This window comes from Epinephelus lanceolatus, chromosome 22 (genome assembly GCF_041903045.1).
Source record: "Epinephelus lanceolatus isolate andai-2023 chromosome 22, ASM4190304v1, whole genome shotgun sequence".
Classification (NCBI taxonomy): domain Eukaryota; kingdom Metazoa; phylum Chordata; class Actinopteri; order Perciformes; family Serranidae; genus Epinephelus; species Epinephelus lanceolatus.
In genome coordinates this window covers 18,799,187-18,819,574 of record NC_135755.1, presented here as the reverse complement: position 1 = coordinate 18,819,574, position 20,388 = coordinate 18,799,187, and the positions used below count along the sequence as shown (strand labels likewise).

Below are 20,388 nucleotides of genomic sequence, written 5' to 3'. Positions count from 1 at the left end.
ATTTTTTTTCTTTAGTAGAGGGTGCTTAAAAGTAAAAACTGGAAAATTGGAAAGATAAAAAATGCACAGTAAGTTAAATATGAAATGCTAACAGAGGGGGTATATATATCTATAAATTAAAAAAAAGGAAATTAAATGAAAGGCAGATTTCCCAGGTTCAGATTAAACCCATGAGACTTGAAGCAAAAGACAAAAAGTTTGTGTGTCCAGTAAGGACGTTATTACCAAACGGTGATTTGGCCCGTTCCAAATCCCATAATCAAACCTTGTACTGTATTTAAATCTTATTTAAGATCATGAATTTTCTGCTGATAGCCGTCATACTGCTAAGAAAAAGGCAAAAATCTACTAGAAAATTTTAAGACCAACTTCACAAAGGTTTGACTGGATCAAATAATCTCAGGCCCAAACTTCTACCCCTCTCTTTTATAAGTCTGAAGTCTCTTTCTCACTCTCAGGTCCACATCACTCAGTATGCAGACTCCGTGGCCTCCCACCTCGCCAAGATCCTGGACTCGGACAAACACAGTGATGTCATTTCCTCTGCCAAGTACGTGCCACGAATGCCTTTGAAATACAGGGAAAGCAGGAGGGAGGAGGAGGCAGGTCAAGGATGGGGGATGAGAATAAAGATGGCAGGATGAAAGCAAGGAGGCAAAAAGGAGAATAGAGAAGAGAGATGATGAGAGAAAGAGACAGACAGAAAGGGGCAAGTGAGTGTCTGGTCAATGAGTATTGATTTTTTTCTTCCCCCCTAAGGACACACACTCGCACACACGGAGGGGACAGTAAGTGCTGCCCGGCTGTAAGTGAAAGAGATGGATGAATCAGTATTTAGGGGCCATCCTCTGTGCGTTAGTACATTAGTAGTCTTCCTTTGGGAAAAGTCTAGCGGCCATTACAGAGCACTTTTCTCCACCGCTCCGTGTGTGTTTTTAAAGCGCTGCTGATTGTAGTGGAGCGCATTTAAAACACTTCAGGGACTATTGAACGCACCCAGAGCACATTTTCATCGAAACGCAACACCAGTGTTGTCAGACAAAGAAAATGTTTCTTTCCTGCTTTGAAATGTTTATTTTTGAAATCTTGCAGTGGAATTTTAAAAGGTTTTAATTAGCCGAGGGTCAAGAGAAACACTCGGCACATGGTAGAAATGAAAATAGGAGCCAGTTCGAGCACAGAATAGTATAAATGGGATTCCATCAGGATCAGCAAGCTCAGTGCGACACTTTACTCTCTTTACTTTGCATATTTGTGCATGAAATTATTTAAGGTTGCTCACTTTGTCTTGTCATGGTAATCCTAATTTCTTATAGAAAAATAGCATCAAGATTCAGTCTGTATTAGAGTTTACATCACATACAGGGTTGTGCTTTGTTATTATCCACTTACCTGTTATAAATGTGTTGTCGTTTCGCCCGCAAAGACACAAAAGGGACATTAAGTAAAGTAAGACTGCTGTCCGCTTCTAATGGTTCCCTTTAACCATTAACAATGATATGTTACTGACATAATAGGGTCACATTTAACAATAAAGAAAGGTAAGTAAGATGGATGAGTCCAGCTGAGCTCCAGCAGAAAGATCTCATACAGGGGGAGATCGTTAAATGATATCACTGCTTTGTCATCGAATTTAAAAAGCAGGAAGTCCCGCTGAGATTGAAAATGTCTTTTACAAGAGACCTGGCCAAGGTAGCTGCCAATCAGAGCACGTTTAGATGCAACAAATACAACATATCCACAATAAAACAACAACTATTCAAATACAGTGGCCACGTGTCTCTGTCACCACATTCTTTATGATGCCCTTAAATTCGTGGATGGATGCAAGTGTTTCTAATTTTAGATGTTTCCGAAGATTCTTCCATGTCCAGGGTACAGAGTAGGAGAATGCAGTTTTCCCCAGATCTGTTAAACCCAGGGTTCATAAAAAAGCAACCACTTGGAGGAGTGTAGAAGGGTGCAGACAGAGGTAGACCGGAAGTTTGCCCAGTATTGCTTTATAGATAAAGATATACCAGTGCTGTTGTCTGGGAATGGTCAATGACGTTCAACCCACCAAACCATAAAGAATGCAGTGATGAGTAAGTGACTTTGTACACTGAATCAAGGCTATGTAAAATAGATGAGGTTGCATGCATTGTTGGTTAGAGATGAACCTCCTTCTGCTTTACATCAGCAGCTGGTGAAGAAATCCTTAAATGACCTTTACAACAGCTGGTGAGGAAAATGATGGTATATAATGTCACGTACGAAAAGGCAACAGATTAAGAACTTGCATAAACATGCATGAAGACGCCTGTGGGGAGAGTACAGCTAAAGTTAAGCAGATGAGTACATTGTTGTCCTTGGCAACTGTTTAGTCTATCCCAATTTATACAGTCTAGGCCTCAACTAGGAGTGTTAGGTGTTAACTATAGAGTCTTGTTCAGTCTTGCTGTCGTACATTGTGCGTTCATATCTTTACTATGTACTATGTATTTAGCCACAGCATTTTCTTTTCAGCTTTACAAACAGAAAAGAACGTTTTCTGTGTTATTAACCTCAGACTAACATGAGAATTGTGATCAAAAAGTCACATTTGGTCATCGGGCTAGTTTTCTATCTCTGTCAAGAAGTTGTAGAAGTTCTACTGGGTTTTTTTTTTTATTTTTTATTTTTTTTTTACAAACTTGACACGTTCCGAGTCACTTGCGGTCGGTTAAGAAAGGACCTGTGACCCATGAGTTGGGAACCACTGCTTTAAAAGATCCAACGTCACTCTGGCACTGTTCACCCCTGGTATTAACATGCGTCTTGGGTAGTTTAATCACAAGTGGACAGCTCTATGTCTGTCTGTTCGCACCAGGCATTAAAATGTGTCTCCACATTTGAGATGCGCTCTATGTGCAAATAAACACATGTATAATTTCCATTTGTGAAGACCAAATGCGTTGTTGTTTTTGTGCCTTCATGCCTGCAACAGCTGTGGTCGAAGGTGGTAAGGCCAAAACACACCGGCGCCGTACGACGCGCGTCAAAACAGCCGCCCCCATTATTTTCTATTTACAAACCCACACCGGCGGCAGCTCGACGCGTGTTGACGTGCTGCGCCGCGGCACTTTACGCTATTGTCCTGTTTTTCCAGCATCACCGCCCTTGAAAAAGCACTATTTTGTACTTCCCAGCCTAGCAGACTGGAGTGTGCAATGGAAATCCGGTTGACGCCCCACAGCGCGACGCTTTTTGTGTGTGTTGGGGGCGGTACTTGACTCACGTCAATGACGCCGCCGTCATATGACGCCGCCGTTATATGACGCCGGCGGTGTGTTTTGGCCTTTATGCTTTCAGTTGGTACGTACATCCAAACTTCAAAGTACGTCCCATTCTTGCGAATGCGATATCTCAGGAACGCTTTGCTGGAATGACTTCAAATTTGGCACAAACGTCCACTTGGACTCGAGGCTGAATTGATTAGAATTTGGTGGTCAAAGGTCACCGTGACCTCACACTTTTTTGGCCATAACTCAAGAATTCATACACTAATTATGACACAATTTCACACAAATATCTAACAGGGCAAAACAATTAATTTATGATATTTTTTATCCAAAAGGTCAAAGGTTAACTTCACTGTGATGGCATAATGTTGTGCACCTTCAAACTGTGCTGACTGTATAGATCTTCTGTGCTTGCGGGATGAAGATGTGTGTGAAGCATCCATGTTTTGCAATTTGTAGCTTCTTTGCAGCCACATCCATGTTTGAAGCACTGTCAGCTGTCATGGCTACATGAGTCTGGACAGACAAGGGTGTAAACTACAACTTGAGTGATTGCTGGAGGCATTCAACCTCGGGGCAGTAATTCTAGTTACTTTTTGGTTAGTTAGTTTTTTTCCTCTTCAAAATGTCCACATGAATCTCCCAGTTGTGATATGAATCATCCAATTTCTGTTGTACTGATTCTTGGCCCAAATACGTAGCATCAGACAGCGTGTGTTGTGTACACTCGATCCACAAGAATCCTCCTGTTGCTGTGGCTTCTTCTTCTTCTTTTATTGTTGTGGCTTGTTCTTGTTGTTAAAACAATGCCATTGGCGTGCAAATGAGTACGTACTTCACCCTACGCAGAGGACATCAGCCGAGTTCCTTTAGTGTGGCTCAGGACACATAAGCATACACACTGTTGAAAGAATGTGGCCATATGCGACCCAGACTACTTCTGTGTGTGGTCTGAGCGATCAGATCTCAAGATGCATTGGGGACCCATCTGGTTCATTAACACTTGTACTTAGAGGTGTCCATGTGTGATCCGATCACCCAAGACACATGTTAATACCAGGTGTAAACAGGGCCTCTGTTAACATGAATCTAAAACCTGGCTACTCCTGAACACTTCCGAAAGAAATGAAGGTACTTTCCTGGAGAGGTAGTGACATCATTTTCAGTTTCGTCTGGAATCTTAATAACCGAGGTGTTATGTTTGGAATAGCAGCAGTGGCAATCTTAAACTAAGGTGTAGACAGTAGGAGATCAAAATCAAATAAGTAGGTGTTTTCAGAGGCAACAATTGTAAGTTTGCAACCAAAACAAAATGTCACGATGCAGTCAAACTCCTTTAACATCACCCTGCAACCTGCAGCTGTTGAGCATCAGCATGATTCATTTCCACCTCTGACACCTCAAGGTAAAGGATCATTTGCATGATACTCGGCACTAATTTGCGAGACACAGACTGAGCACACGCCTTTCAGATTCTACCATAAACTAGTTAAAACAGTGTGCCATCATGCATCTCTAATTTCCAGACTTCTCATTTGGACATTAAACCTGTGAGAGTGAACAGGAGACACATTAATGAAGAACGTGTTTTTCTGCAGCAGTCTTCATTTGACAGGATCAAATATTTGCTAAATGCGCGAGGACTGTGTGAGCTTGGAGAAACCTCCCTGCTGAGTCATACAGCAGCAATGTAACAGCTGTGAGTAAATAGTGACTGTGTGGAGGCGACGTAGCTGACAGGCAGGTAGGCGGCAATGTAATCTCCAAACACAGTGACTGCACGGTGAATCACCAAATCAGAAACGTGTTACCCTGGCTGATCTGTTTCATCTTCTGCGCTAATCATGTTGACCTTCACCCTCACACCCATCCCAACGTTATTCTCTCCTCTCCTGTGTCTCTCCACCGCTCCGTCAGGTTTCTGTGTGGGACGGTGAATGATTTCGTGGCGGAGGTGGGGAAGGCGTACGAGAGAGCCACAGAGAACAAGGAGGAGGCAGATGCCATGGCAAAGAAGGTAAATGGTTTTGTGTGTGTAATCGCTTGCATTATGTAAGAGCTTGTGTAACACTAACTAGTGGGCAGTGTAGGGGTGTGTGTGTGTGTGTGTGTGCGCATAATAGAGAGTGAGACAGAAATAGTTGTGTGAAGGTTAAATTTCACTATCTTATTTAATCATTTCATACATTATAAGAATCCAGTTCAAAGAGCAATCAAAGCTGGAGGGCTGACAATGAGTGTTAAAGGGGCAACCTCAAGCTCAACTGGTAGAGTGTGCGCCCACTTGAAGCTGAGTCCTATGCAGCAGCCTGGGTTTGATTTCAACAAGCGGCCCTTTGCTGCATGTCACACACCCCTCTTTTCTCACCTTTCCTATTTATCTTAGCTGCCCAATCAATAAAGGCAAGAATCGCCCAAAAAAATAACCTCTATTTTCCCATGTTTTCGTGTCCAAGCGACTTAAGGCCAAAACACACCAGCAGCAAACGTCAGGCATCAAAAAATACACCCCTGTTATTTTCAGTGTATAACCCCACACCGGTGGCAGCTAGTGATGCCGCTCCTGGACGCACCAATTTCCAGCCTCGTTGCCCCTGGAATTAAATCCATTTCTCCCTGCTTGTACATACCAGCTCCCGTAGCAGCTCTTCTCTGCTCCTATAGCGGCTCGACTCCTCTCCTCACCATGAATGCATAAAGAGAACTCTGTTGCTGTTACTCGTGTGTGACAAAGAATGAATGAAGAGAGACTTGTTGTTGAGGTGGAGAAATATTCCGAGCTAAACAACCTACAATCCCGTCATTATAAAGACGATGGCCAAAGAGATATTGCTGATATTGCGAAGGATATTGCGAGTCCCAGCTCTGGAGATCGGCTCTTCAGATGGAGATCAAGTTTAATTAGGGGCTCTCCACACTATGATTTTAATCTAACACACAGATGAGAGATGTTTCAGTAAAAGTAGTAATAACTTTGTGTGGTCATCTGTTAATGAGCTGCAGTGCAATGTATCCGGTGTGTGGTAGGGACAGCACTTAACACGCCGATGTGTTTTCAGCTTAATGGTAACAACAGTTTTTGAAATTGGCCCTGTATTGAGTTAAACCGCAGCAGGCAGCAGCCACGAAATGGGCTGTAATGTAACTACTTGGGATATGTTTACATATTAATTTATGTCCACTAAAGGTGCTTGTTTTTGCCACTGATAGGCTCAGATTGCTATCGTAAGTGTCTGACAACTCATGGAAAGGATCCCTCCAGAGAAATAAAGTGTTTATCTTCGCCTTTCGCTTGATCCGGTTTGGTATTGTCTTTATGCAACATCTCAACTCGCGAAATCAAAACAAGACTTCTCCTCAAACGGGACTTTGTTGATAAAGAAAAATGTTTTATTTCTTTGTTAGACACAATCTGAGCCTGTCAGTTGCAAAAAAAAAGCACTTTCTAGTTGACACACATTACTGTGCACAATTGCCCCAAAGGAACACATTGCAGCCTTTTTTGCAGCTGCTGGCTGCAGCGCTCTCACTAAATACTGGTCAGATTTCCTAAATTGGTGTTCCCATTAGTCACTTAAGCATCAAAACAATGGGGGAAGAAAAACAATGATAGTTGGAAAACACCAAAGGTTCCCTTTAAAGAAAAGGTGTAGACGTAACAAACCTGCCTACTCATCATTACTTTGACATCTTAGTGGTACTATTCCTGTCCTGTAACAAGTATTATGGAAAAAAATATTTTATGGATTTGAAATTATTTGGATTTTCTTGCCTGTATGTCAACAGGTTTTAAACACACCATAGATCTAAGTATATTAACGGACAGAGGACATTGTCAGTGTTTCAGGGACATAAGAACCGTGTTACTGTGACACTCTGAATGTCCAAAAAATGATATCAACAATGATAGTGTCAAACTAAACAAAAATGATGGGAAAAAAAGATTTTCATGGATTTGGAAATATGACGTTGCCATGGAAACAGTGAGCATAAAATAGCTCAGGCCTTTTTTTTTTTCAGCCTATATTGTTGTAAGAGCTGAAGCAGTTAGTAGAGTAAAATGAGATGAACTTTTTTGACCTGACAGCGGGAGAATTCACTTGTTAAAGAGTCAGAAACAAAAGAGAAAAGTGATTGAGTGAAAAATAAAGATGAAACAATGTAAAAGACTTTCTGTAAATTCAAAATAAATAAATAAATAAAAGCTACATACACTATGTACACTTTTCACCTATCCAGGTATGTCCATGATGGATAACTGCACTGGATTATAATCTTTAATTACTAATAAATAATTAGTCAGTCAACAGGAAATTAATCACCATCCTTTTTTTTTATAACCAATAATTGTTTAAGTTAACATTTACGCAGAAATTCAGCTTCTTAAATGTAAATACTTTTTGACGTTATTAATCATCTATGATACCAAATGGAATATGTTTGAGTTTTGGGGCTATTGGTCGCACAAATTAAGACATTTTAAGACGTCACTGTGGGCTCTGTGTGCGCTTGACAGGCATTTTTTTTTAAGCTGTTTACACTTTATAGACCAACCAATTAACCAATTAATTGATCGATAAAGAATTAGATCTATTGATAATTAAAATAAGTTGTTTAATAAGTTGTTTAAATGTTACGTTGTGCCATAAAAATTGAGCTAATTCAAAGAGTAAGTTTTGATTTGAATATCATCTGAATAAACTAAAGCTGTCAGGCTGAATATGGTGGAAACATGATAAAAGCATACGCAACAAATCTAAAATATATCCACTTTATGGACAGTGCAGCCATGAACAACATGGAGTCACTGTGTTTGAATACGTCACTCAGTGTAAACGTCATACGTTTATAATGGAACAAGCTGACACAGAATACGAGTCAGAGAGAGCTGGGCTGTAAGGGGTTAAACTGAATCATTACAGCAGCTGTCAGTCACCAGCATGTAAAAGTCCTACAAGTCTGAAACCGCAAAGAGACTCATGCTGAGAGGAAGAGTGGTTTGCCAAATGTTCTTTGTGAGACGTTTCCAAGAAGAGAAAGTCTTTTCACCCAGCAGAGGCGTCTCGAGCCTTCCCCAAACTCCTCCCTGTCAGAGCGCTTTGAGCTCCGTCCCGCTTATCCATCCTTTTTTTTTTTTCTTTCCAAATAATGTGACGCTTCATTGAAGCCTGGAGGGGAAATTCGCCTATTGCTTCTGCAAATAAAAGAGCTCTATGCTCTGTATAGGTATTGATTTCATGCTGGTTTCAAGTCTTACTGCAGCAGCTTAAAAATGAGAATTCAGGGCCTGTGTCCACATAGCACCTTTTCTGGCAGAAAGGCGCTGGAAGGGCGCTGCGGAGCGCTGGGATGAAGCGTCTGTGCGCCCCAAAAAAAAACGCTCACAAGGGTTTTCGTTTCTATGACAACAATATCTTGACAATTCCTGTAGCCACGCAGTTTTGCAGCATCGCAAAGCAGCGAACTCCTCTGGTAATTTCATTAAAAGGCATGGCATATAGGTCCACAGTAGCTTATTATTATTATTATTATTATTGGGTCTTATAAGAGTGGGCTACAATGAGTACCAGGCCATCAAATCACAGCATCCGCGGTGAGAGGACACGGAAGTGTGTGCGCTTTTACGCACGCGGGTGTAGGTGATCACGGATCTTTGATGTGGGAAAGATGTAGCCAGATGTATTACCTGTTTTAGATACATGGCTGTCTGTCCGTCCGTCCGTCCGTCCGTAGCATGAGTCATGTGCGCCACTTCACCACCGACCCGTGTGTAAAAGCGCAAACAGTCCCTCAGCCCTCGCGAGCTGCTCTCTCCCTGCCTGCAGGGCTGTCCCTCCTTGAGGCAATGAATGAGGAAATAATCGCCCCGGCGATATAACGAAATAATAAGTCGTTATCACGAGATAACAGTGCACACACACAAAAAAAATACATGGCCGTTCTCGTCTTCCGTATGATACATATACTGTGTTAATCTTTTAATGCTACAGCTGGTGAAGTCATCATCATGTTTTATTAGTAGGATTTGTGTTAATGTACTTAGTAACTCTGCCACCACAGTATGGGTTAGAAATGATTACATGTGTGTTGCTGTAAAATCTCTCAATTTATATAGGCCTATTGCTGGAAAAATAATTAATTTAACTAAGCTATATATATATATTCTCTGTTATGGTAATGTCTGTGTGACATGTCATACAACTCCAGATAGACGGAGACAGCCAGCACCAGCTTCTCCTCCATTTTTTCTGGTTACCAGGGTGACGAGTTCCGCGATATGATTGGTTGCCTGGAAAAAGCGCCGGTGACGACACCAGCGCCTCTCTGAAAAGTTCAGAGATTTTCAACTCAAAACGCTCGGAGCGGCCGCACAAAAAAGGAGGAGCGGCTGGAAAAAAGATGCTGGGCGCACCGCCTTTTCACTACGCGGCCGCATGCGGCCGCAGACGCTCTCTCCTCATTGGGAAGAATTGAAAAAAGACGCTGGCCTTCTTCTGGCGCACAGAAAAAGGCACTATGTGGACACAGGGCCTTAGGAACTTCTGCCCGACATTGATGTGTACTTCATCTCCCAATTTACACTCTTCTCATTTGATTTTGAAGTGAGCAAGGCAGCCATAAAAAAACAAAATAAATATCAATAAAAATATCTGTGTGTGTGTGTCTGTGTCTCTTTTCCCAGTGTGCACTGCTGAATGAGAAGCTTGATTCCCTCGTCAAGGCCTTAAGTGAAGAAGCAGAAGCTCAGGTAATAACACTACCAGCTCTAATCAGTATGAAATAGCCACAGCAATAAGTGCAGCCTCATAGCTTGATTAAAATGACAAAACAATCCTGAGTCATAATACTTCATATGAAGCAGTAGCTAAAGTCCTTTGCACCGAAATGAGATCCGAACAGCCTGAAGTGCAGCTAATAATATAAAAGCTGCTTGTTAAAGGATGTAAATGATAATGGAGGTTTGACTGAGGGTGCTTTCACACCTGCCCTGTTTGGTTCAATTCGTTTGCCCCCGAAGTGCAGTTCGTTTGGGCAGGTGTGAACACAGCAATCTCACTCAGGTGCGCACCAATACAACCAGACTGAGACCTTCTTGAAGAGGTGGTCTTGGTCCGGTTACAAATGAACTCTGGTGCAGTTCGTTTGTGGTGAGAACGTGTTCCGACCTGGATCTGAACCAACTGCAGTCACATGACACATTGTTTGGGTTAAACATGAGCATGTTACAGTCCTGGAGGATTATTAATGTGCACCTCCTCCTGTACTGCCTTAATATGCACATTCAGCACATCCAATGCATCAAAACATTGTTTTCTAGTTGGAGCCGCGCCTCGTTTTCAAACTGTATGGTTTGCCTAAAATGAACAATGACAGCAATATAGTCCACGATGAGCAGCGCTAAAATCAACCTGCGTAGTTGTCCCTCCATTGTGACATTAGAAAGTGTCACATTTATCTTGCAAGTGTACTCTTCTTCAACGTGTTGTTTACTTCCTGGATTTTTCCCGCATGGAAATTCTGACCAGTCAAGAGCAGCTTTCTTTGATCTAGTCTGCTTGTAAATGCTGCCGTGAGAATACGAACCAACTCTAGGCAATTATGCAGCTTCATAACAAAATTAGTCCCTGATTCAGACCAAAGCAAGACAACTCTAGGACTGAAAGCAGCCTGATTTCACACTTATTTATATTTTTGGTAATTGAGTCATCAAACCGATCAGAGCTGATCAGATCAGATGGTCCAAAAACAGAAAATCAAAACATGGCAGCAGATGTTTTTTCATCATGATGGGCCGCCACACATAAATAAACGTGGGAATCCCTGACACTGGCGTTAGACACTCTCTTGACATAGAATGTTCATCACGCGACGTCATAACCCAAATTCAACCAAACATCAATGTCTAACCATGTGAGTAGCCTGGCATCATTGGGTCAATGTAAGGATGATTAATTAGGCACAAAATGTCAGTTTCTGATATCACTAGGGATGCAAAATGATATCTGCACATCATCGGTACTAGCCAGTACTGGCTTTAAAATGAAATCTCAGAATCGGTAAACATGCTTTTTCTTGTTTTGCACAGTGAATGAATATTACACACATTGAAAGCATTGTATTTCATGTCTCCATCTGCTGGTGGGCTGTCATGATAAAGGCCCATTTATGCTCCCTTTACGTACGAAAATGTATACGTCCGTTTCAAATGATGTTACCGTCACTGCCCACATACTTCCATGCGTCTTTTACATTGGCATGGATGTTAACCAATATATCCACCAGGGGGCAGCCCAGAGTCAAAAGTTTATGACAACAAACTCAAAAACAAACATTGCGACTGTGGAGGAGATATTGATAATGTACCTCTTGCATAAAAGACAAAGTCTCTAGTACTGCCAATGAGGGAAACTGACGACGAGTGTCATTTCCAGTACTTCGATGACCGCCATTGTTATTTCTTATTCGTGTCTTACTAGAGCTACGTATCGGGTAGTGACAGCAACACTGCCCCCACGGTTTCCGGTGGTACTGCTCCGTTTGGCCCGTATCCGTAAGCTTTATGGAAACGTGCAGAAATACGGACGAAATGAACGCGGAGCACGGACAGAAGGCTCCGTCCGTATCCGGATCTGTATTTAATGTTGAACATAAATGGGCCTTAAAGGTATACATGCATATTATGATGGTAATTCCACTACTGAAGGGCTTGATGATCACTAAAATTAGGTAGGGATATATTGGTATCAGTTACCGGTCAAATGAGTTGTTACATATCGGCATATCGGATTTCAGCAAAAAATCCAATATCATGCATCTCTATTTTCCACCTAGTGAGATAATGATGAAGTTGAAGACTGCACACTATATTTTTGAGATGCTGAATGCTGTCGTTTGATCAGAGAGGATATAAAACGTTCCCCCTCAGTTTTTAAATCCCCTCCCGATTCAATCTGAGCCTTTATGGGAGTAGCAGTAGAAAACAATGATGGTTTTTCACACGTCTTAAGTCTCCTCACAGGAGCTAAAAAACAAAACTGCACACAGCTTTTAGACTCTCTGCTCCCTTTGGAGTCTCTTATTCTCAGATTGATGTCGGTGCTCTGAAAGAAGTAATGGAGCCCTCAAAATGTCAGTATGATTTCAACCTCCTGCTCAATAAAGGGAGGAAGGCACTGAATCCAAGCTTTGCACCGAGCACCATTTCATATTGGATAAATAAAATATGGATATCCTCTTCCTCAGTGCTGCCTGTAAATGAATATTAACCTGCCTTTATTGCTGGAAACGAGCGATGACGCACTACTGTTAGACTCCACGGAGCAGGAGTACTAAAGATGTATGAATGAGATGACATTTTCTGTTTTAATATTGCTGCTTTAGTGATAATGAGACAATGCTGCAGGGTTTCCCCTGCTCTTAAAATTAAATAAATCTCATCAGGGAATCGGATAACATCAGGAATTAAACAAAAAGGTCACCTAATGGGAATATACCAGGATGGCTTATACAGACGTATTATAACGTGCTCTATTTCCCTGCCACAATCAGGTGGTACCAGCAGGTTCGGTGCCGAGCCAGGAAAGCGGCGGCTCGAGCCCCGGAGAAAGTGGCGGTGAGTCCGGTTCAGAGGGTAAAACGTACCGTTCCAAGGAGCAGCTGATGCTCAGGGCCAACAGCCTGAAGAAAGCCCTGAGGCAGATCATCGAACAGGCAGAGAAAGGTAACTCGAGTGAATTCATCGTGTTCCTCGTCCTGCTTTTCCTTTCTTCTTCTGTCAGAATCATTTTGACACGATCATGCCTTGAGTACTTTGTATTTAAGTTCACCAATGTCATCATTTCAGTGGTGGACGAACAGAACCGACACACGCAGGTCCAGAGGATGTCGTCCTCATCCTCCATCAAAAGAGAAAACAGCGAGGAGCTGAAGGATGCTGAGCCACGTAAGTGTCCCTTTGGTTTGAGCTCAGCGGGGACACAAGGTGAAGAGACGCGCTCCTCAAAATGCTGCTTGTACATCAGTATTTTAAACTATCACGACTGCATTTTGTCAGGGACGGTTTGATGACGACCCACTCCTTCAAGGATAGCTCATAATCTGCTAAACTTTGCCTTATTAAACATTGATAATTTCAATTTTAGAAACTCTATCCTATTGTTGAACATTTTTTTATCAAAGTAACCAATTATGCCTCCGTCCAGGTCAAGGAAGCTTAAGTCCCACCTCCCCCATTGTCCTTGAGAAACCAGAGAGCCTCCACACCGTCACCTTCAGCGAGGACACTGTGTAAGTCTTCATGTGCGCTCATCTGTTTGCAGGCATTCGTACATCTGTGTCTGTCACGTACCAGCTGTGTTTTAATGTATTATCACATTTTAATCTACATATTTTTCTGTGTTTGCAGACAATGCTCAGAGAAGTGTGTGATGAACAATTACTTCGGTATCGGCCTGGATGCCAAGATTTCCCTTGAGTTCAACAACAAGAGAGATGAGCACCCTAAAAAATGCAGGTATGAAGGTTCACAGAGCGTTTTATTAAATTGTATAACTCAGCAACTCTTTTGCCAACAAAAAACTGTTGTGTTGTAACGTAAAAGTGTATTATTTCCTGTTCAGTATTTCTCCACCCAAGATCAGCATTGATCTAGCATTAATCACACACCATAAAACTTAAATCAGAAGTCTAGTCCCAATTAAACACCCAGTCCTTTTTCCTAGCCTGATGTGGCCACACATTTTGACAAATAAAGGCCCGTCTCAATTGACCCTTCGCTAAGCCCCGCCCCCCTTAGTTACTGTTGCCACGTCCGTCAAGCTTTCGCTCCTAGCATAAGAAATATGGAGTTTTCAGCGATATCAGTGAGAGATATTCCAAAGGAAATAACATCAAATTTCTGGAACAACTGTTCGGAGATATCTACATTCACAATATCATCTGCTGGCAGAGTATAAATCACGAGAACATTAAAATAGAAGGAAAAGCTCACCAGTCGCAATGCAAGCGTCAGGCACCCCACATATTGACACTTCAGGTGAAGGACAAAGAATGTTCTTGTACAACAGGGTAAGTCAATATATGGTTTAAATTTAAGTTAATGTTGAGTTATGTTCCCTCCTTGGGGCAGACAAAGGGAGAGCAGCTAGCACACAAAGCTAGCGTTAGCTAACGCTAGTTAGCATATTAACTTGGAACAAACGTAGGTGTTTTTATTGATCTTTGCTGGATTCAGCTGTTCGTGTGGTCTTCCACACTGTTTTAGCCATATCTTCCTTGGGTCTTGGGCTTGAGGAAGGGGAAAAATTCAACACCACCTTCGCCACTTTTTGGGTATCAGGTGTCGGACTTGAAGGTAACGTTACCATATGCACGCCGCTTCGGCATATTAGCTTCTGCTGAAAGCTTGAAGGACCTCTCGGTTGCTACACACGGTTGCTAACGTAGGATTGGACAGCGACTGATTAAGGGAGAGGCTTAGCGAAGGGTCAATTAGAAGCCTGGTCTGGTTGTCAAGTAGTTCATTTTTATAGAAGTTCTTTGGATGTATAAATCTGGGTTGTGAGCGACCCACTTGAGCTGACGTTAGTAAACTGCTTAGATTGGGCATACAGATATAAATGTCGGCAGTAATTCGTTCAGATTTACCGGCATGATGAAAGAACTAGTGGTGGGGGAAAAAATCAATACTAGAAATGCAGCTTTTTCAGTTCCGATACCGATCCCGATGCTGTGGCTTTGAGTATCAGTCGATACCCGATACCGATCCGATGCCATGGTTGACTTAAAAAGTTATATACCTTTACATGTAGAACACAAAAGACTAGAGGCATCAGGCATTGATGACTACACAGTTCTTTCCTAAGATAAAATGAAACAAGATGAAACAGATTTCTCTCCTTCGCTCCATGATGTATGATGTAGCTTGCATCGCAATAGCTTTAAAGGGAAAGGATCGCCTTAGGTATAGGTTGCATGTTCTGATACCTGATCCATCTATTTTGATGATATTGGGGCCGATATTCGATCCAGATATCGGATTGGAGCATCCCTAATCAATACAATGAAGTATCGCAATATTTTTGTGTGGCAGTATCGTATAGTCACACAGTGTCAAGTATCGATTTTGTTATTACATAAATGATTAACATTATGAATACAAGTTAAACTTTAGGCTATTTGAATAATATAATCAGTTGCTTTTTCAGTCCACTAGTGAGACTGAAGTGAGATAAACCGACTGAAAACTTTATCTTGCTGGATAAAACAGATGTTGACAAAGTTTTCCTGTTTACTTCTCATTTAGATAGATATAACACATTATTCCATGACATTCTCAATAAAACTGTTAACACACGACACAGATCTGACACACAGAGCAGCAAATATAGAACATGCAGCAGCCGAAATCAGTTCACTTTTGGGCCGTTTTTTGACTTCATTAACAGTAAACAATGAGCGATGCACGAAAGAGGAAGTCTTGGCCCAAATATCCACTGGCTACACCAGATCTCCTGAAATATTGGCCGTTGCCTCCAGAACCTTTATCGTCATCAGATTGATGCTTTGGTCAATAAAGTTTTATTCAAGTGCTGATTGGTTTCTACCTTCTGTGTCCCTTTGCAGCAGTCGCACCAAGAACATGATGTGGTACGGAGTGCTGGGGACCAAAGAGCTGGTCCAGAAGACGTACAAGAACCTGGAGCAGAGAGTTCAGCTGGAGGTCAGACACACAGTGATGTCTCTACTGAATGAGAATGAGGAATATTTTGGGAAACAAAACAACATCAGCTTTTTTTCCCCCTCTGTTTCTCTCTTTAGTGTGACGGTGTTCCCATGTCTCTGCCGAGTCTGCAGGGCTTGGCTGTGCTCAACATCCCCAGCTATGCAGGCGGTATCAACTTCTGGGGAGGAACAAAGGAGGATAATGTGAGTGTTACTGAAGAGGGAGCATCCTGTGCGTCTACAACTCCAAAGAAAGTGTTCAGAAGCTGAATGCAGATTTCATAGTTACAGTATGTTGTTCGCTCTTGTCTCATATATTCAGAACTTCGGCGCTCCGTCGTTTGATGATAAGAAGTTGGAGGTGGTTGCAGTGTTCGGCAGCATGCAGATGGCCATGTCCAGAGTCATCAACCTGCAGCACCACCGCATCGCACAGGTAACACACACACACACACACACACACACACACACACATCCCTGCATATAACGGACACACCTGTATTATCACAGCTACGGTCCAAACATCCATTTCAGTGAAATTATGAGGCACTTCTCCGTCTCCTTGGTCAATACTTTGGTTTATGATATGGTTACCAGACGTCTCGGGTTGTCCGGGATTGTCACAGTTTCAAGCTGGGTGCCTTTAGTCCCAACAAATATCTATAAAACGCTAAAATATAATGATGATAATGAAAAATGTGCTTGTTTTCTGTGCTTACAATACAAAGGTGTCTATCATGTTCTGTCCCGCCCATTATAAAAACATAAACGTGCAACATGCATCTAAATTAGACACTGATTTGTCTTTATATGTGTCAGTCAGTCCATGTGTCATTGTCAAGGAGATTACTGTGATGCTTGCAACTCTCTCTCTCACAGAACCTGTCAGTATGCTAACAGTTTGCTGTTATACCGACGATAGCGTCTTTTCCTAAGAGATCCAGGAGGCTTACTTTTCCTTAATGAAGTATTGGCAACAAAAATGCTGAGTTCTACACACAACAACAAGAGTACTTTTTCAGTCCTGAGTGGTGGAAATGAAAGGTCCTATTGAGATGGCCAAACATAGGTGGTGGCTACAAGCAGGATGTAGCACTGTTGCAACCAACTTCAGTGGGGCAAACGCCACTGACAGCCATCTGAAACAGGCAACTCAGGACTTTGCCTATCTGGTAAAACACAGCCACAGCTTTCTGTCCATGGACGGTTCATCTGGTTTTGTGCGTCATGGTGTTATTGTACAGTTTTCAAATGTTTTCGTGGATTTTGGAAGACAAAACGTAGCCTTTTTTTTTTTCTTCTGCCGAGTCACTATCCATCGTGATAAAAGGTGCACTCATTAGGTCTGCTAAATATAAAATATTTATCCCCCCATCCTGATCCCATCCTTATTTATAAAGCGTTTTTCAAAACAAAGCTACAAAGCTGCTTTACATGGTTGATCCCGGATTTTTAAAAAAAAATGCAGGATTCAAGCAAACAAAATGAGGCAATTTTAAGAAAATACAAATAACAAGAAAAATAAAGATAAAATACCATCACTGAAGCAGACAAGCAAAGTTGGCAACTAATTGCCCTGTAAATTGCACAGAGGTACGGCAAATCAAACAATTAGAGTAATACGAAATAAAATAATACAATAACTGATGACAACACAAGATATAAACAATAAAAACAGTCAAATGAGACATATATAAAATAAGCAGTGAGTTCCAGAGCTGAGGGGTCTTGACCACAAAAGCCTGGTCACCTTTAGTTTTTGAGCTTGGACTGAGGAACAGCCAACAGAGCTCTGCCTGAGGACCTGAGGCTGCGACCTGGCTCATAGAGGAGAAGCATTTCAGGCATGTAGCTTGGGGCTAAGTCATGAAGTGCTCTAAAAGTTATCGGTAAAATCTTAAAATCGATTCTGAAACTGACTGGTAACCAGTGAAGAGAGGCTAAAACAGGGTTGACATGGTCATGTTTTCTAGTGTTGGTTAAAAGCTGAGCAGCTGCACTACCTTTTGCCCTAGCTGAAGGTGTGAAACGACTTTTTGGCTCAACACTGAACACAATGAATTGCAGTAGTCTAACCTTGAAGACCTTCTCAAGATCATGCAGAGAGAGAAAGGACCTCTTTTGTAGATGCTTCTTAATTGATAGAAAGAGGACAACGCTTGTAATTTAAGCACGTACATGTGCATATGTACATTTAGGGGTCTCAGTTTAGGGGGGTTTAAACTAGTGTCACCCTAGTTTATGACGAAATACCTCCTAAGATTATGACATTCCCATCAGCGTCTATACTTTGTGTTTAGTGCTAATCAGCAAATGTTAGCGTGCTAAACTAAGATGGTGAACATGCTGAACATCACACATTATCTGAAGTGATTTCAAATAACTACAACATTGAATTAAAGCACTTTAGTTCTTTGAACAAAAAATAAACCCTTAGTAAGATGTTCAAGGGTTAGCAGCTGTCTCGCAAAAGAATATATTTACATGTTCTAATGTTTATTTTAATCTCCTAAAACTGAAGTGAATGAGAAACACTCCCTTCCCTTTCAGTCACAAGGACAAAGTCTTTTATAGGTGTCTCTGGTCCAACTGGCATTTCAGCACAGACAGTACAGATCCTCCTCGTAATAAAACTTTGAAAGGTGCAGGTTTTACAGGATCACATGAAATGCTCAGTGTCCAACAGCAGAGGACAAAGGAGGTGAAGCAGGGAATAGCTGGTAAAAAAAAGAACAAGAGGTCTCATCTGACAGCTGCTGTTTTCTGCTCTGTTGCGTCTCAGTGCCGCCAGGTGAAGATCACCATCCTCGGGGAGGAGGGGGTCCCTGTGCAGGTGGATGGAGAGGCCTGGATCCAGCCGCCTGGCATCGTCAAGATCGTCCACAAGAACCGAGCGCAGATGCTCACCAGAGACAGGGTAATGTCCGATGTGTCATAAAGTTTTACATGTGATTTTTTACAGCACCGAGTTTGATTTCTACAGTGTAAAATATGTGTGTACGACTGAATTTCCATGTGCATATGTAAATATCTACCACATGCATACGGACAACAACAGTATTGGCCTGAATTCCTTCCATAAATATTGCAGCCGAAAATCCACTCTGAGCTCTGCAGCCTCAGCTCCCTGCCCGTGTTGTCGACTCCCTCTATTTCGGGATTTCTTAAATCAAATTCATACCCACTGTGTTTGTTCTCTCTTCACGCTGCTCAAACCTTTTGAGAGCTCTCTTGAGCCAAGCACATTTGGGCAGTTTGTTTCCATGGTTTCCCTCCTTAAGCACCGCAGAGAGAGGAGATTGTTGGCTTGCTGGTTTTATCCTCCTAAATGTGGCTTTTATTCAGTCAGATGGTGACGGTAATGTTTCAGGTGAGCGCCGACACGGCTGGATGCCTGGTTGAGGCATGTTTATCGACAAGTTGTTAAAATAAATTTGTATCTGGATGCGATAAAACACTTCTTTCTGCCTCAGTTACCTCAGCTTTACAGTTAAAAAGATAGTTTTGTCTCTCAGACATGATAAAATACACCTCCCTGTCTTCATTCTGATTGTCACCTTGAGTATTTAGTTCACGTCTACCAACTACACGATACCCAAAGAACCACCTTTAATCAGGTGCCAAATGCCCTTTGAATTCGACAGCATTTTCATTTTCACAGTGCCAGTTTTTGAAAATTGCTTGGCCGCAGCACAAGTTTGCACAATGTGCTTGTCTCAGTGTTGAAGAGGAACAAACACACAAGTGATGAAAGTCGATAAATGACTCGTTTTTTGTGCCACCAGGCGTTTGAGAGCACGCTGAAGTCATGGGAGGACAAGATGAAAATTGACAGCTACCGCGCCAGCAGACCCCGCCTTAACTCCCAGCAGTCCATGGAGTACCTGACGGAGGAGGAGTGCGCTCAGGTTCAGCAGCTGGGCATCGTGGCCGACACACTGATCAACAAGTAAGAGACACTTCACAAGGAAACAGGATAAAGTCTTGCTTAAATACATCTTGGCTGGGAAAAGAAGACACATACCTGCGCTAACTTAACTCTCTGTAGACTATTAAAACTATTAAAAATGGGAGCAGATCAGAAAGTCTTGCTAAAACATGTCAAAATATTCTCATAACAAAGGGAAAATTTGGTATAAAGAAATGAGTCAGACAAAAGAAAGACAAAGGATTATTTAATTCTGCTTCCTGTTTGCTTTTATGTCTCTGGTCTGTCTGGTCTATAGCCACGGCCAGAAGCATTATGTTTTCAGGTCGTCCGTCCATCCACCCGTCCATCCCATTCTCGTAAAAGTGATATCTCAAGAACACCTAAGAAAATTTCTTCAAATTTGGCACAAATGTCCACTTGGACTCACCAATGAACTGATTAGATTTGGTGATCAGATGAAGGGTGGCTGTGGCT

At 42.0% G+C, this 20,388-nt stretch overlaps 1 protein-coding gene across 3 annotated transcripts in view; it reads left to right on the top strand.

The window, feature by feature from the left end:
• The window catches only part of LOC117245777 (diacylglycerol kinase delta), a 122,195-nt gene that overhangs the window by 91,649 nt on the left and 10,158 nt on the right, over nt 1-20,388 (top strand). For all 3 annotated transcript variants that reach the window (XM_033609278.2, XM_033609277.2, XM_033609279.2), the window contains 12 exons: nt 459-550; nt 5,178-5,277; nt 9,943-10,008; nt 12,810-12,981; nt 13,105-13,203; nt 13,463-13,547; nt 13,666-13,773; nt 15,885-15,981; nt 16,080-16,187; nt 16,306-16,419; nt 18,766-18,900; nt 19,769-19,932. In XM_033609278.2, the coding sequence (XP_033465169.1) occupies nt 459-550; nt 5,178-5,277; nt 9,943-10,008; nt 12,810-12,981; nt 13,105-13,203; nt 13,463-13,547; nt 13,666-13,773; nt 15,885-15,981; nt 16,080-16,187; nt 16,306-16,419; nt 18,766-18,900; nt 19,769-19,932 (1,340 nt within the window). The remainder of the gene's footprint in view (nt 1-458; nt 551-5,177; nt 5,278-9,942; nt 10,009-12,809; nt 12,982-13,104; nt 13,204-13,462; nt 13,548-13,665; nt 13,774-15,884; nt 15,982-16,079; nt 16,188-16,305; nt 16,420-18,765; nt 18,901-19,768; nt 19,933-20,388) is intronic.